Source organism: Zophobas morio, unplaced genomic scaffold, assembly GCF_036711695.1.
Source record: "Zophobas morio isolate AGI-343-1 ecotype UQ-CSIRO unplaced genomic scaffold, CSIRO_AGI_Zmor_V1 ptg000054l, whole genome shotgun sequence".
NCBI classification, from domain to species: Eukaryota; Metazoa; Arthropoda; class Insecta; order Coleoptera; family Tenebrionidae; genus Zophobas; species Zophobas morio.
The window spans coordinates 278,636-297,030 of record NW_026972159.1 but is presented as its reverse complement, the minus strand read 5'-3'; the positions used below and the strand labels follow the sequence as shown (position 1 = coordinate 297,030).

Genomic DNA, 18,395 nt, shown 5'->3' with positions numbered 1-18,395 from the left:
AAAACACCAAGAATCTTCGACATTCTTTCGTAATCTATTACAAGTATACTTGAGCCCACAATTTTTTTTCAAATTCTTTCAAAACTAAACTAGCGGAGGCCCTTAACATTCTATCATTTTCTTTTTTCAAAAATAAAGAAGACGATAGAGAGTCCTAGATTTTCTTCAAATTGTTTAAGAACCAAAAGTGTAAGGGCTCCTATGATTGTTTCAGATTTTATCTAAAAAAAAAAAGCAGGGAATTATAAGATTCTTTCCAATACTTAGAAAAACAAAACACCATTAGTCCTCAAGATTCATGAAAATTCTTTCGTAAATAAAACACTAGAGACTAAAAATTCTTTCCAAATATTTCAAAAAGATATATACTGGAAATTCCCAAATTTTTTTTTAATTCTTTCAAAAATAAAACAGCAGAAGCCCCGAAATTTTCTCATAATCCTAAAAATGTGATATCAATAGTCTCCAGATTTTTCAATTTTTTTTTTCAAAGATAAAACACCAAGAATCTTCGACATTTTTCGTAATCTATTACAAATATGCTTGAGCCCACATATTTTTTTCAAATTTTTTCAAAACTAATCTAGCGGAGGCCCTTAATATTCTATCATTTTCTTCCTCCAAAAATAAAGAAGACGATAGATAGCCCTAGATTTTTTTCAAATTGTTTAAGAACCAAAAGTGTAAGGTTTCCTATGATTGTTTCAGATTTTATCTAAAAAAAAAAGCGGCGAATTACAAGATTCTTTCCAATACTTAGAAAAACAAAACACCATTAGTCCTCAAGATTCATGAAAATTCTTTCGTACATAAAACACTAGAGACTAAAAATTCTTTCCAAATATTTCAAAAAGATATATACTGGAACTTCCCAGATATTTTTTTAATTGTTTCAAAAATAAAACAGCAGAAGCCCCGAGATTTTCTCATTATCTTAAAAATGTGATACCAATGATCTTCAGATTTTTTCAATTTTTTTTTCAAAGATAAAACACCAAGAATCTTCGACATTCTTTCGTAATCTATTACAAATATACTTGAGCCCACATTTTTTTTTTTCAAATTCTTTCAAAAGTAAACTAGCGGAGGCCCTTAAGATTCTATCATTTTTTTTCTCCAAAAATATAGAAGACGATAGATAGCCCTAGATTTTTTTCAAATTGTTTAAGAACCAAAAGTGTAAAGGCTCCTATGATTATTTGAGATTTTCTCTAAAAAAAGCGGGGAATTACAAGATTCTTTCCAATACTTAAAAAAACAAAGCACTATTAGTCCTCAAGATTCATAAAAATCCTTTCGTAAATAAAACACTAGAGACTAAAAATTCTTTCCAAATATTTCAAAAAGATATATACTGGAAATTCCCAGATTTTTTTTTAATTCTTTCAAAAATAAAACAGCAGAAGTCCCGAGATTGTCTCATTATCTTAAAAATGTGATACCAATGATCTCCAGAATTTTTCAATTTTTTTTTCAAAGATAAAACACTAAGAATCTTCGACATTCTTTCGTAATCTATTACAAATACACTTGAGCCCACATTTTTTTTTCAAATTCATTCAAAACTAAACTAGCGGAGGCCCTTAAGATTCTATCATTTTTTTTCTCCAAAAATATAGAAGACGATAGATAGCCCTAGATTTTTTTCAAATTGTTTAAGAACCAAAAGTGTAAGGGCTCCTATGATTATTTGAGATTTTCTCTAAAAAAAGCGGGGAATTACAAGATTCTTTCCAATACTTAGAAAAACAAAACACTATTAGTCCTCAAGATTCATAAAAATCCTTTCGTAAATAAAACACTAGAGACTAAAAATTCTTTCCAAATATTTCAAAAAGATATATACTGGAAATTCCCAGATTTTTTTTTAATTCTTTCAAAAATAAAACAGCAGAAGTCCCGAGATTTTCTCATTATCTTAAAAATGTGATACCAATGATCACCAGATTTTTTCAGTTTTTTTTTCAAAGACAAAACACCAAGAATCTTCGACATTCTTTCGTAATCTATTACAAATATACTTGAGCCCACATTTTTTTTTTCAAATTCTTTCAAAAGTAAACTAGCGGAGGCCCTTAAGATTCTATCATTTTTTTTCTCCAAAAATAAAGAAGACGATAGATAGCCCTAGACTTTTTTCAAGTTTTTTAAGGAACAAAAGTGTAAGGGCTCCTATGATTCTTTCAGGTTTTATCTAAAAAAAAAACAGGGAATTACAAGATTCTTTCCAATTAATACTCAGAAAAACAGAACACCATAATTCCTCAAAATTCTTGAAAATTCTTTCGTAAATAAAACACTAGAACCTAAAACCTCTTTCGAAATATTTCAACAAAAATAAATATTGGAAATTCCCGGATTTTTTAATAATTCTTTCAAAAATAAAACAGGAGTAAGGGCTCCTATGATTCTTTCAGATTTTCTCTAATTAAAAAAGCAGGGAATTACAAGATTCTTTCCAATACTTAGAAAAACAAAACACTATAAGTCCTCAAGATTCTTGAAAATTCTTTCGTAAATAGAACACTAGAGCCTAAAAATTCTTTCGAATTATTTCAAAAAAATATATACTGGAAATTCCCAGATCTTTTTTAATTCTTTCAAAAATAAAACAACAGAAACCCCGAGAATTTCTCTTATTCTTAAAAATGTGATACCAATGATCTTCAAATTCTTTAATTTTTTTTCAAAGATAAAACACCAAGAATTTTTGGACATTATTTTGTAATCTGTTACATATATACTTGAGCCCATATATTTTTTTCAAATTCTTCCAAAAATAAACTAGCGGAGGTCCTTAAGATTCTATCATGTTCTTTTTTCAAAATAAAAAAGACGATAGATAGCCCTAGATTTTTTTCAAATTGTTTAAGAATCAAAGGAGTAAGGGCTCCTATGATTCTTTCAGATTTTCTCTAAAAAAAAAGCAGGGAATTACAAGATTCTTTCCAATACTTACAAAAACAAAACACCGTAAGTCCTCAAGATTCTTGAAAATTCTTTCGCAAATAAAACACTAGAGTCTAAAAATTCGTTCAAATTCGTTCAGCCTTTAAAAAAATATATACTGGAAATTCCCAGATATTTTAAAATACTTTCAAAGGTAAAACAGCAGAAGTCCCGAGATTTTCTCATAATCTTAAAAATGTGATACCAAGGACATCCTAATTTTTCCATTTTTTTTTTTCAAAAACCAAGCAAGCACCACTTTCCTCAAAAATAGAGAAGAGATTAGTTAGCCGCAGATTTTTTTCAAATTGCTTAAGAACCAAAATAGCAAGTGCTCCTACAATTCTTTCAGATTTTATTTAAAACAAACACCATTAAGTCCTCAAGATTTTTGAAAATCCTTTGTAAATAAAACAACATAAAAACCTTAAAATTCTTTCGAAATCTTAATAAAAAGATTCTAGAAATTCCCAGATATTTTTAAAATTCTTTTATGGATAAAACAGCAGAAGCCTCAAGATTCTTTCATAATCTATTAAAAATACATCAGACCCCACAAACTGATAAAACTGATGACTTGATGACTTATTTTTCCAAGATCTAACATTAAAACAAATTTTCTTTCAAAAAAACCAAAAATTGAAACAAGCAATTTTGACGTCAATTATACTTGGATAACCAGGAGTCACAGCTCCCACCTAAAATCTGTATTCAAGCTGCACCCCGTGTTGTTGGAATTCTCTAAGCATTACCATACGGAATCCCGTAATGAACAACTTTGTTGACAACCCTATTCTCACAGTTTTTTCACTACAACCCTCTCCATCACAACTCCAACTCATCTGAAAACGACAACCCCGCACCACTTAATTTTTTAATCTTCTTCAGTGACGCAAATCCAATCAGCCCCTTCTAAGTCTATTACCCCAGATCGATGATCACTTTCCCCGCTTTCACTTTTACGTTGGCATAATGTCTTATTAGCCCGGTTCGGCGGTTGCCCTGCATTAACCTCTTAAGATGGAAGCACCCAAGTACTCGGCAACTTTACCACAGTAATTGGCGAGTTCATTCGACAACCCTACAAGGAGATGGCATAAAACAATTATTACAACATCAGAATGTTCACTAAATTTCTCTATTATATTCCATAATCGCACACCCTTGCACAATCGAGGGTTCGTTGATTGAGTTAGCGCAAGGTTTTGTTTGGCGCTTTAGAATCGCTTGTAATTACCCCCGAAAATAAAAGTGACGATTGCCACAAAGGGTTGCTTTCAAAGTTGCGTGCAAAGGTATAAAATCACCTTTAGCGTCACGGTGGTGGATTGGCGTCGTAAAATTTCCTTTTATGAGGGAGAAATAATTTTGAGCTTGTATCTAGAAGTTATTTGGGGGATTATTGCAGATGTCAGTCTGGGCTTGTGTTTAGGGCTTGACTACTGATTAGAAAAGTTTGTGTCTTAGTTGAACATCTGTTACAAATTACTGTAATATATTTGACCGAGATAGTTTTGTCAGACTTGGCCTCTACAGTTGTAAACTTAATCAGGAACTGTACTCGACATTTAGCTATAGTTTAACCAAACAAGGAAATTAAATAAGGCGGAGGACGAGGGATCATGAAAAACTGAGCTTGGGGGATATTATTTATGGTGGTTGTTTGATAAGTTAGTTGGAGGAGGAGGAGCTTTGATGCTCCAGGAGGAGGATTTGGTTGTCATGCACCCGTCGTATCACAATTTTAATGATAGTTTAATTAGTTCAAATACTAAGTCAGAAGAAAATTCTGAAAAAGAAGAATCAAAAATTGCAGAGAAATTTAAAAAATTAACAAGGGATTTTGAGTAAAAAGTTGAAAATTTATTCGTTGAGCTAACGATTACTCAAGCTGAAGGAAATAATGAGGCAATCAAAATCCTGAAAGAAATTAACGAGAAGTTGGCTGTAAATGCTTTTGCGAGCGGTTTACAGGATCCTGAGCTTCGTACGATTATAAAAGCACGAAATTATTCAAAATTAAACGAAGCTTACGTGAATCCAAAGACGAAAATGATTCTAAACAGTTTGTTCAGTTGCATAAATCAAAAAACAGTCAAAGATCAGAATACATAAATTTCAGTAACTTTTTTTTCGAAATAATTAAACAAAAAATCCACCCACACTTTCAAAATCGATCAAATTATTTTACATTTTATTTGATTTTTGTATGGAAACTAGGGATTTCGCAATTACGCTCCGCCCCTCGGTCTGACAACGAATGAAAAATTCATTACAATTGAGATCGCGGTGGGGGTATAGGATAGGTGGAGTTTAATATTAAGCTTTCTTTTTTTTACTTAATACATAGGCTTTTCTTTGAACAACATGATTCCCTAAGAACATATTAGACATGGTAAATTCTTATAGAGAAATGAAGATTTTGCAGTTAAGCTCCGCCCCACGACTTACAACAGGTAAAAAAAATCGTCACGATTAAGATAGGGTGCTTAATTGCAAAATCCTTAATTGTCTAAAAGAAATTACCATGTAAGACATGTTTTTGAGCATCGTCTTGTTTAAAAAAATGCTATGTATCTTAAAAATTAAAGCCAGGTTGAGACCGGGGTGGATGGGCGGGGCTTACCTTTTGGCTTTCTTTCAAATAGTTTGCTTTAATAACACGATTAGTCAAGGACTTGGTTCACACAGCAATTTCTAGTAGGAAAACAAGGATTTTGCATTTAAGCTCCGCCCACGACTTACGACTGGTAAAAAAAAAACATCACCATTGAGATCGGGTGTGTGGGCGGGGCTTGTATTATGCCTTTTTTTCTTGATATATATAGTCCTCGGTTTTAAATTATTATTGTGAAAGGATGACTACATATATTAAGAACAAAAAGGGAAAAATATTATTTTTAAATACGTCGATTTTTTGATTGTTCAATCTTTGGATTTATCAATTTTTCCATTTTTAACTTTTCGGTTGTTCGATTTTTGTCTAGTTATATTTGGAAACATTGAAAAATTGGAAAATCGGAAAATTAGAAACTAAATTGGAAAATCTAAAATTCAAAAATTCCGAAAATTGAAAAACTGAAATATAGAAGAAGCAATCAAAAAACATAAAATTTTAAAAATTAAAAAGTCAAAATACCTAAAAGTTGAAAAATTGAGAAATCGAAGTATAAAACAGTCGAAAAATTGAAAGTTTAAAAACGAAAAATTGAAAATCCAAAATGTAAAAAGTCGAGAAATCGCAAAATCCAGAATTCAAAAAATCGACGAAGTAAACAAAGGACGAAGGACGAAGGAAACAAAGGAGACGGAGGACTGAGGGGGCGACCACGAAGGAGACGAAGGACGAAAGACAAAGTAGACAAAGGTAACGAAGGAAGAAGGGGAGAATAAATGAAAAAAACGAAGGACAAAGCAAACGAGAAACGATAGAGACGAAGGATAAAGGAGACGAAGGACAAAGGACGAAAGACTAAAGACGAAAGACAAAGGACGAAGGACTAAACACGAACGACAAAGGACGAAGGACGAATGAGACATAAGTGCCGTAGGATGAAAATGACGCCGGAGACAAAGGACGAATTAGCCGAAGGAGACAAAGGGAGAAAGAAAACTACGAAGGAGAAAATCCAGAACTCACAAAATCTAAAATTCGAAATTCTAAGAAATCCCAAAATTGAAATATCAAAAAATTGAAAAATAGAAGAAAAATTGAAGAATCGAATAACTGAATCACAAAATTGAACGAAATATGCAAAAATTGGGAAATTAAAAAATTGAAAATTTGAAAAATCGAAAAGTCAAAAACCAAAGTCAAAAAACCACAAGCTTTAAAAATCGAAAAACTGAAAAATCAAAAACCGGAAAAACGAAAAATTGAAAATCCAAAATGTAAAAAGTCGAGAAATCGAAAAATACAGAATTCAAAACATCGACCAAATAAACAAAGGACGAAGGACGAAGAACAAAGTAGACAAAAGTAACGAGGGACGAAGGAGATGAAGGATAAGGGAGACGAAGAACGAGAGACATGAAGGGGATGAAGGACGAAGAACAAAATACGAAATACAGACAACGAAGGACAAACGACGAAGGACAAACGACGAAGGACAAAGGACGAAAGACGAAAGACTAAAGACGAAGGACAAAGGACGAAGGACTAAAGACGAAGGACAATGGACGAGGGATACCAAGGACGAATTAGACAAAGGAGACAAAAGGAAAAAGAGAACTACGAAGGAGACAAAGGACGAAAGACGAAGTAAACAAAGGACGAAGGACTAGAAACGAAGGAAACAAAGGAGGCGGAAGAGACAAAGGGCTAAGGAGGCAACTAGGAAGGAGACGAAGAACGAAGGACAAAGTAGACAAAGGTAACGAAAGACGAAGGAGAGAAAAATGAAGGAGACGAAGAACAAAGTAAATGAGAAACGAAAGAGACGAAGGATAAAGAAGACGAAGGACTAAGGAGATGAAATATATAAAGTACGAAGGACGAAGGACGAAGGAGAAAGGACAAAATTAGAAGGACAAAGAACGAACAACAAAGGACAAAGAACAAAGGACGAAGTACAAAGAACGAAGAACAAAGTACGAATAACAAAGGACGAAGGACCAAGAACCAAGGACTGGGGACAAAGGACGAAGGACCAAGGATGAAGGACAAAAGTCGAAGGTCGAAGAACGAAATTCGAAGGACGGAGGACAAGGGACGAAAGTTTAATTGCTTGATTTTTTTATTTTTCGGTTTCTCAATTTTCCTGTTTCAGTGATACGATTTCTCAATTTTTGTCTTCTTCAATTTTACAATTTTTTAAATACTTCGATGTTTTGATTGTTCAATCTTTGGATTTATCAATTTTTCCATGTTTAACTTTTCGATTGTTCAATTTTGATTATATTTGGCAACATCGAAAAATAGGAAAATAGAAAAATTAAAACCTAAATTAGAAAATCTAAAATTTAAAAATTCCGATAATTTAAAAACTGAAATATAGAAGAAGCAATCGAAAAACCTAAAATTTTAAAAATTAGGAAGCCAAAATATCCAAAAGTTGAAAAATTGAGAAATCGTAGTATAAAACAGTCGAAAAATTGAAAAACCTAAAGTTTTAAAAACGAAAATTTGAAAATCCAAAATGTAAAAAGTCGAGAAATCGAAAAATCCAGAATTTAAAAAATCGACGAAGTAAACAAAGGACGAAGGACGAAGGAAACAAAGGAGACGGAGAAGGAAGGACGAAGTAGGCAAAGGACGAAGTACTTCAGACAAAAGGGAGAAAGGACTAAGGAGGCGACCACGAAGGAGTCGAAGGACGAAAGACAAAGTAGACAAAGGTAACGAAGGACAAAAGGGAGGATAATTGAAGGAGATGAAAGAGATAAAGGACTGAGGAAGTAGGACTAAGGAGAAAGGACAAAAGACGAAGGGCAAAGGACGAACAACAAAGGACGAAGGACAAAGAACGAATCGCAAAGGACGAAGGACGAATACGACAGAGGTGATGTAAGATGAAAGTGACGAAGGAGACAAAGGACGAATTAGACGAAGGAGACAACGATGAAAAGAAAACTACGAAGGAGACGAAGGACAAAGGACCAAGTAAACAAAGGATAGATAAAGAACTAGAGACGAAGGAAACAAAGGAGACGGAAGAGGAAAGGCGAACTAGACAAAGGACGAAGGACTACAGACGACGGAGACAAAGGGCTAAGGAAACAACCAGGAAGGAGACGGAGGACGAAGGACAAAGTAGACAAAGGTAACGAAAGACGAAGAAGAGAAAAATGAAGGAGACGAAGGACAAAGTAAACGAGAAACGAAGGAGACGAAGGATAGAGGAGACGAAGGACGAAGGAGATGATAAAGATAAAGGACTAAGGACGCAAGGCGAAGGAGAAAGCACAAAAGACGAAGGGCAAAAAACGAACAACAAAGGACGAAGAACAAAGGAAGAAGGACAAAGAACGGAGAACAAAGTACGAATGCCAAAAGACGAAGGAACAACAAAGAATAAAGAACAAAATATGAAGAACAAAAGACCAAAGGACAAAAACGACAAACGACAAAAAGACGAAGGACAAAGGATGAAGAACGAAGAACATAGAACCAAGGACGAGGAACAAAGGACAAAAGACCAAGAACGAAGGACAAAGGACGAAGGACGAACTACGAAGGACGGAGGACAAGAGACGGAAGTTTAATTGCTCGATTTTTTTTTTCGATTTCTCAATTTTGCTATGTTTCAATGATACGATTTCTCAGTTTTTGTCCTCTTCAATTTTACGATTTATAAATAAGTACTTCAATGTTTTGATTGTTCAATCTCTGGATTTATCAATTTTTTCATTTTTAACTTTTCGATTGTTCGCCTTTTGTTACCTATTTATATTTCGAAATATCGAAAACTTGGAAAATGGATAAATTGAAAACTAAATTGGAAAATCGAAAATTTAAAAATTTCGAAAATTGAAAAATTGAAATATAGAAGAAACAATCAAAAAACGTAAAATTTTAAAATTGAAAGGTCAAAATATCGAAAAGTTGAAAAATTGAGAAATCGAAGTATAAAACGATGGAAAAATTGAAAAATCCAAAGTTTTAACGACGAAAAAATGAAAACCCAAAATGTAAAAAGTCGAGAAATCGAAAAATCCAGAACCCAAAAAATCGAAAAGTCGAAATACTAAAAAATCCCAACAATGAAATATCAAAAAATTGAAAAATATAAGAAAAATTGAAGAATCGAATAACTGAATCACAAATTTGAACGAAATATGCAAAAATTGCGAAATTAAAAAAGCTGAAAAATTGAAAAATGGAAAAGTCAAAAACCAAAGTCGAAAAGCCACAAACTTAAAAAATCGAAAAACTAAAAAATCAAAAACCGGAAAAATCGAAAAATTGAAAAACTGAAGAACTGAAAAATCGAAAAAGTTATAATTTAAAACATTGAAAAATTAAAACGAAGGACGAGGCAGACGATATAAAGTTATAATATCCTAAATTGATTAATGGAGAAATCCAAGTATCAAAAAATCAAAATAATAAAAATTCGAAAACCTAAAAAACTGAAAAAACAACAGATCGAGACATTTAAAAAAAAAATCAAGTTGGCCTTGAATCTCGGAAACAAATTAACTAAAAAAAACTGTTTTGACTAATAATTAGAGCACAACTTCATGTACCCCTATACCTAATTCCAGGTGATTTCAGTGCCCTAAATAAAAAAAATGGCCCCTGAGTCTAAACTTCCCTATTAAATGTCCGTTTTCGTTTCATTCCAAATCAAAATCGCTTACATCTCTACAAAGTGTTCACCTAGCATCCAACCGCGTTCGCGTTGATAAGATTTATCGCGGCAGCGCACCCTCCCGAAGACGCTTAAATCGTCCAAGAATTTATATTATGTATAAAAAAATCTTCTCGTTCCGCGCCCGTTCCATAAATTATTGACCCTCCTGCGGTGTTCGAACTCACCAAGTCCGCGAGTGCCAAGAAACAGCCATATCTCAAATTTTACGAGTACCTTTTTTCGATGCGTGGAAGCTGTCCTGGGGAGACATTTTCTCTATCTGAGCGCTAAGTTTGGATCTCGGCAGGATCATTCGATCGCTGTTGATTTTCTCGACTGCGTATCTAAACGCAATCTCCTGCTTATCGTCCGCCGGATGGAACAGCCCACCTGGAACAGACATCAACACGTTAATTTCGCCGCAAAGAAAAAATCTCCAACGGATCCTTGTTCAGCAGGATCGTGATGAAAATTCCTGCAGTGACCGCCACTCCGAAATCAATTACTCTCCATGCAACATTGTCATCAATCTCGTCTAATTTGATTTGTGAAAGTTGGCTCTTGGTCTTTGTGTGCAAAGTTACCCGAGCCATTAGCTGTCAATAATCCTATTAGCTCTAAGTTGTTCGGACTGCCGGAACTATTGCCCTCTTACACGACCGCGGCTTGTTTCAATCACCAGACTTTCGGCCATCAGGATCTGTCTCTCGAGCGAGATTAATAATGCCCGAGTACCCCTTTGAATATAAATTCCGGATTAGGGACGTTCCGGGCGAAATGTGCCAGATTTTTCCGGAGCGTCAAAGACTGTCGATGTGTTGAGTGGTGTTGAGGGTTTAGGAGCGGTGCATTATTCAGGTGGCAAGATTGACTTCTCAAATTTAAATAATTTAGTTTCGAAGTCCAGCAATCGGAAGCAGTTCTCGTTAACTCCGTGCAAATGCAAGTGGAATTAAATGAGAATTTACGCGATTGCAACGAGGAGGGATTCGAGGAATTTAATCGATCGATTATGGGGATTTAGTGAGGTGTGGCGGCGTGTTGGACAAGTTGTAATGAAGAAAAAGCGGGATGAAATGCCGAACGGTTTCATTAGGGTTTAGGTGGATTCAGCGAGTTTACACAGCGGGGAAAAAGTGGCGCTAAATCGGAAGAATCTTAAACGGGTTGGAACTATCGTGGCGCTAGTTACACAGAAGTGAACAAATTTACACAGAGTTGAAACTATTCAAACGGAATAAAATAACGGAAACTAAATACTGACGCTTGTATAAATAGTGCTTCCAATGCAGAACAGTGTAAATGTTTTGGTTAACATTAAAGCTAGATGTTTTCAATTTATATAAAGCTAACATTTTGCAATATTTACATATTTGGATTAACAACAATAACAGGAGCAAAATCATCACGTTATGCATGGTTGCTAAAAATGAAAACGTGCAATTTAACGCAGATTTTATTGGCGTTTTAGACTAAATTAAATACTCCTAATAATTGTTTATAGTCAGTTCATCACAGTGGATAAAACTACAATCACGTTCAATTTCAATTAAATGTAACTTTATTATTCATTCATTAATCGACAAAATTTAATATATTTTTTTTTTAATTAAAGAGTCCGAAGTAGGTCCAAATGTCACTGGAACAAGAAAATTAGACAGAAATTTCTTCGTTTCTAAAACAGCGTCATGAAACTCCAGTTTCTTAAATAAACACCCTATATATTTTTACATATTTTGATTGATCTCTTCTGAGGTTTAGATAATTCTAAGTACGTGCTGCAGAGTGTCTATAAAAATCTAAAACTTTACAATTTTCAATTGTCAATATTTCAGTTTTTTCAAATGAAACACCCCGTATTTTATTAGTACATCTTACTTTATTTTTTGTCTTCATTCTTCTAATATGTCGATGTGTCTCTTAGAAAACTAAAAAATATAGGTTGTTCCATTTGAAAAAACTGAAATATCGATATTTGAAAATTTTAATAATTGAAAATTTTTTTATGGACAAGCTATATACGGAAATTTAATCTCATTTATACCACAACAAAGCGTGTACCTTTGTTTATCTCTCCACAAAGTGTTCTAACACAGATTTTAAATATAACTCTTCTTTGGTAATTTTTTTGTAAACCCTTACATTGTTACAAAAATTCAAGGAAATTGGAATAACGTTGCAACGTTGTATCGTAATTTCAAAAATAAACTGTTTCATTTGAAAAAAACTAAGGTATGTGTTACGCCTTAAAAACAGAACATTCTGTATAGTTAAAAGTAATTTTAAAGTATAGTGATCCAATAACCGTATAACTTTGGTCTTTGACTTTTTTTTCTATTTCTCAACATTGATGAGATATCAAGAACGCCCGCTTGAGGAAACAAAGGAGACGAAGGACTACAGACGAAGTAGGTAAAGGACGAAGGACTATAGACGAAGGAGACAAAGGACGAAGAAAACGAAGGACAAATGAGACGATGGACGAAAGAGAGAAAAAATGAAAGAGACGAAAGAAAAAAAGATACAGGAGACAAAGGACGAAGAAAACGAAGGACAAATGAGACGATGAACGAAGGAGATAAAGGTCGAAGGACAGGAAAAATGAAAGAGACGAAACAAAAGGATAAAGGAGATAAAGGAGAAGGAGATGAAGGAAATGAAGGACGAAATACAAAAGACGAAATACAAAGGACGAAGAACAAAGGACAAAGGCAAAAGAACAAAGAACGAAAAACAAAGGACGAAGGACGAAAAACAAAGGACGAAGGACGAGGAACGGAATAGATGACTTAAACAAAGGAAGAAAAAGACGACCACGAAGAAGACGAAGGACGAAGGAGACGAAAGTAGAAGGAGAGGAAAAGTGCAGGACAAAAGACGAAGAACAAAAGACGAAGGACAAAGGACAAAGAACAAAACGACTAAGGACAAAGGACGAAGAACAAAAGACGAAGGACGAAGGACAAAGGACGAAGAACAAAGGACGAAGGTCAAAGGACAAAGGATGAAGGACAAAAGACGAAGGACAAAGGACGAAGAACAAAACGACGAAGGAGAAAGGACAAAAGACGAAGGACAAAGGACGAAGAACAAATCGACGAAGGACAAACGACGATGGATAAAGGACGAAGGACGAAGGACAAAGGACAAAGGACGAAAGACAAAAGACGAAGGACAAAGGACAAAGGTCAAAAGACGAAGGACAAAAGATGAAGTACAAAGGACGAAGGACAAAGAACGAATGAGACAGAGGTGACATAGGACGAAAGAGAGGAGGGAGATAAAGGACGAAGGACAAAGGACGAATGAGACAGAGGTGACATAGGACGAAAAAGACGAGGGAGACAAAGGACGACGTAAACGAAGGAGACAAAGGGAAAAATTGAACTATAGAGAAGGAAGCACGAAGTAGGCAATGGACGAAGTACTATACACGAAGGAGACAAAGGACTAAGGAGGCGACCACGAAGGACGAAGGTGAAGAAGGACGAAGGAGACAAAGGACGAAGAAAATGAAAGACAAAGGAGAACAAAGACGAAGGAGCAAAGAATGAAGGATAAAGGACGAAAGACAAAGGACGAAGGACAAAGGACGAAGGACAAAGGGCGAAGGACAAAGGACTAAGGAGGAATGAGACAGAGGTGACGTAGGACGAGAGAAACTTGGAAGACAAAGGGAGAAAGAGAACTACGAAGGAGACGAAGGACGAAAGACGAAAGACGAAGGACTAGGGACGAAGGAAAAAAGGAGTCCAAGGACGAAGGACAAAGTAGACAAAGGGAACGAAGGACAAAGGAAACAAAGGTCGAAGAAAACGAAGCACAAAAGAGAAGAAGGACAAAGGAGCCAAACCACGAAGAAAACGAAGAACAAATGAGACGATGGACAAAGGACGAAAAACGAAGGTTGAAGGACGAAGTACGAAGGATGAAGAACGAAGGACGAAGGACAAAGGACAAAGGACAAAAGACGAAGGACAAAGGAAGAAGGACAAAGGGCGTAGGACTAGGGACAAAGGACGAATGAGACTGAGGTGACATAGGACGAAAGAGACGAGGGAGACAAAGGACGACGTAAACGAAGGAGACAAAGGGAGAAATTGAACTATAGAGGAGGAAGGACGAAGTAGGCAAAGGACGAACTACTATACACGAAGGAGACAAAGGACTAAGGAGGCGACCACGAAGGACGAAGGTGAAGAAGGACGAAGGAGACAAAGGACGAAGAAAATGAAGGACAAAGGAGAACAAGGACGAAGGAGCAAAGACGAAGGATAAAGAAGGAAGGACAAAGGACGAAGGACAAAGGGCGAAGGACAAAGGACTAAGGACGAATGAGACAGAGGTGACGTAGGACGAGAAAAACTTGGGAGACAAAGGGAGAAAGAGAACTACGAAGGAGACGAAGGACGAAGGACGAAAGACGAAGGACTAGGGACGAAGGAAAAAAGGAGTCCAAGGACGAAGGGAACAAAGGACGAAGGAAACAAAGGACGATGAAAACGAAGGACAAAGGAGACAAAGCACGAAGAAAACGAAGAATAAATGAGACGATGGACAAAGGACAAAAAACGAAGGTTAAAAGACGAAGTACGAAGAACGAAGAATGAAGGACCAAGGACAAAGGATGAAGGGCAAAGGACGAGGGACGAATGAGACAGAGGTGACTTAGGACGAAAGAAACTTGGGAGAAAAAGGACGAAGTAGACAAAGGAGACAAAGGGAGAAAGGGAACTACGAAGGAACCGAAGGATGAAGTAAACAAAGACGAAAGACGAAGGACTTGGAACGAAGGAACCAAAGGAGACAGTGGAGGAGGGATAAATAAGCAAAGGACGAAGGACAAAGTAGACAAAGGCAACAAAGGACGAAGCAAATAATAAATGAAGGAGACGAAGGACGAAGAGGAGGAAGTGGATGAAGGACGAAAGACGAAGGACAAACGTCGAAGGGCAAACGACGAAGGACAAAAGCGGAGGGACAAAGAACGGAGGACAAAATACGAAGGTCAAAGGATGAAGGACAAAAGATGAAGGACAAAGGACGAAGGACAAAGGATGAAGGACAAAGGACGAAGGACAAAGGACGAAGGACAAAGGAGGAAGGACAAAGGTTAAAAAACACAGGACGAAGGACAAAGGACGGAGGACAAAGGCGGAAGGACAAAGGACAAAAAACACAGGACGAAGGACAAAGGACGAAGAACAAAGGACGAAGAACAAAAAACGAAGGACAAAGGACGAAAGACAGAAGACGAAGAACAAAGGGCGAACGATGAATAAGACAGAAGTAACGAAGGACGAAAGAGACGACGGATACAAAGAACGAAGTAGACAGAGGAGGCAAAGGAAGAAAAAGAACCACGAAGGAGACGAAGGACGAATGACGAAGTAGACAAAGGACGAAAGACGAAGGACAAAGGATAAACAACGAATGGGACAAAGGTGACGAAGGACAAAAGAAACGAGGGAGACACAGAACGAAGTAGACGAAGGAGGCAAAGGACGAAGGAAGCGATCACGAAGGAGACGAAGAACTAACGAAAAATTGGACAAAGGGAACGAAGGACGAAGGACAGGAAAATGGAGGAGACGAAGGACGAACGACAGGAAATTGAAGGAGACGAAGGACAAAGTAAACGAGAAACGAATTAGACGAGGGATAAAGGAGACGGAGGACGAAGGAGATGAAAGAGGAGTAGGAGTTGAAGGACGAAGAACAGATGGCGAAGGACAAAGGACAAAGGTTGAAGGACAAAGGACGAATGATGAAGGACAAAGGAATAAGGATGAAGGACAAAGGACAAAGGATGAAGGGCAATGGACGAAGGACACAAACGAAGGATGAATGGGACAGAGGTGACGAAGTACGAAAGGGACGAGGGAGATAAAGAACGAAATACACGAAGGAGACAAAGGGGGAAAGAGAATCACGAAAGAAACGAAGGACGAATGACGAAGTAGACAAAAGACGAAGGACGAAGAACTACAGACGGAGAAAACAACGGACACTGAGCAGAAAGGACGAAGTAGGCAAAGGACGAAGGACTACAGATGAAGGATACAAAAGACGAAGAAGACGACCACGGAGCAGACGAAGGACGAAGGACAAAGTAGACAAAAGAAACGAAAGACGAAAGAGAGGATAAATGAACGAGATGTAGAATAAAGGAAACCAAGGATAAAGAAGACAAAGGATGAAGAAGATGAAGGAGATGAAAAAGGTAAAGGACGAAGGATAAAGGACGAAGGATAAAGGACGAAGGACAAAGGACGAAAGTCAAAGGACGAAGGAAAAAAGACGAAGGACAAAGGACGAAGGACAAAGGTCGAAGGACAAAGGACGAAGCACAAAGGACTAAGGACAAATATTTTGTGATAATGCTGTCAACATTTTGGCAATGACACGTACAGCAATTTATTTACGTGCAGTGTAAAATTTTAATTTAGAATAAAAGAGATAAATTAATGCAATTCATAACACCGGTCAACATGAATTTTGAGTCTGCTGTATAGCTGATTCTTATTCTTTTAACCCTGCTAAATAAGGAAAAAATGTTTCATTAGAAAAATTTGCTTTTGTAGCTTTCAGAATGATTTCTGGAAAATAAGAAAAAAATTTTTTAGGAATTTCGACCACGTTTTTTTAAAAAAAGAGAAGTAAAATAATTTATTAATAACTCTAACAGCAAATATAAAATAGTTTAGAAATGAATATTTTTTGTGATCCTTTTGTAAGCAAAATTACTTGTTTTGATGAATTCTCCGTTTATGTGGCGAAATGTATCTGCATCGTGTACAATTTCTTGAAGCAGGCGTGAATACTTTATTGTGACTAGTTTCAACAACCAAATATCACTTTACCCATGCTATGTGCAAAAGAGTATACTAGCTAAAATTTTATAAATTTTTTTGTTTAGAACGAAATTTCTGGGAGATTTCTGTATTTGGCGTCACATAGCTACCACGCGCACGCACACACTAAATATAAATCACATGATTGAAATTACCCTAGCATTATTTACTAAAGCAATTATTTTGTTACTCAAAACGTTAAATATTTATCTATTGCTGTGAAAGTTACAAAAGCAAAGTTATCGACAAAAAAACAAAGTAAATAATGATTACAATTAAGAGTCAAAAAAAAATGTTTTAAACTTTTTAACCTCTTAGTAAAATTTACGGTCGGATTTATCAACACTGGTGACTGCATATTAAAACCACTTTCGAAAACAGTTGAGAAGAATATTTTTCACTTGTCATCATATTCATAAATATCACGTCTAACTTGGATTAGACATTTTTTCTACTAAATGCAAACCACCCGATTCGACAGATTTTTCCAAAGTAGTATAAAAAAAATTAAAAGCAAATTCCAAAGTCTTGTCAAAAACATGTGGAAAATGTATATTTTTCAGCTAAAACGTGTTTTGTCTATCAATGTTTCTTCAGTATATCATTTATTAAATAAACTGAAAAGAACTAAATCTAGAATGACGTTTATGCTGTGGAATTTTACTAATTTTGTTACAGTTTCGATTATTATTTAAAAATAATATATACGTGATAAATATGTATTAGTTATTTTTTGTAAAATTTCATGAAACGAAAACAAAAAAACCCTAAGAATACTAGAACGTAGAAAATAAAACTTTATCCACTTCTACTTTTTACAAAAAAATTTTAATTTCTTGTTATTGCCTTTAAAGTCCTTTATGCGAAAATGGAGCCATACAATCTCCATTCCATTAGCATTCGCAAATAGTTTTTATTATCTAGAAAGGTAATTCTGCTCGTAAACTAATTCAAATCTAATTACAACCAATCTCCTGGGTCCCGTTGTCCCGAACTACTTTAATGTCGCACCACTTTACCAAAAGCCACAATAAAATCTTCTCTATTTATTTCACAAATAAACCCAAACAGACCCGCGTTAATTAACTACCGAAAGCAATAAAAAAGTGTGAAACCGCCATTATAAACCAGAGATTAATACCAAAATTTATTTTACGTCCGTTGCTCACAACCTGCGGGAAAACGATTATTAAATATTACTCTCGGAGGGATAATAACACACTAGTTTATTTAGCAGCTCCTTGCAAACCGAACCCGTTACAAAATCAACTGTTAATTTAATACGCCGCAGCAGTTA

General features: G+C 35.5%; 1 protein-coding gene across 8 annotated transcripts in view; it reads right to left on the bottom strand.

Annotated features, from left to right (window-relative positions):
* Positions 1–18,395, bottom strand: part of LOC135142764 (glutamate receptor ionotropic, kainate 2) — a 105,237-nt gene that overhangs the window by 61,106 nt on the left and 25,736 nt on the right. For all 8 annotated transcript variants that reach the window (XR_010282629.1, XR_010282630.1, XM_064074504.1 and 5 more), the window contains exon 3: positions 10,479–10,634. Coding sequence is in view for 6 of the 8 variants with exons in the window: in XM_064074504.1 (XP_063930574.1) it covers positions 10,479–10,634 (156 nt within the window). In the remaining 2 variants the exon portion in view is untranslated. The remainder of the gene's footprint in view (positions 1–10,478; positions 10,635–18,395) is intronic.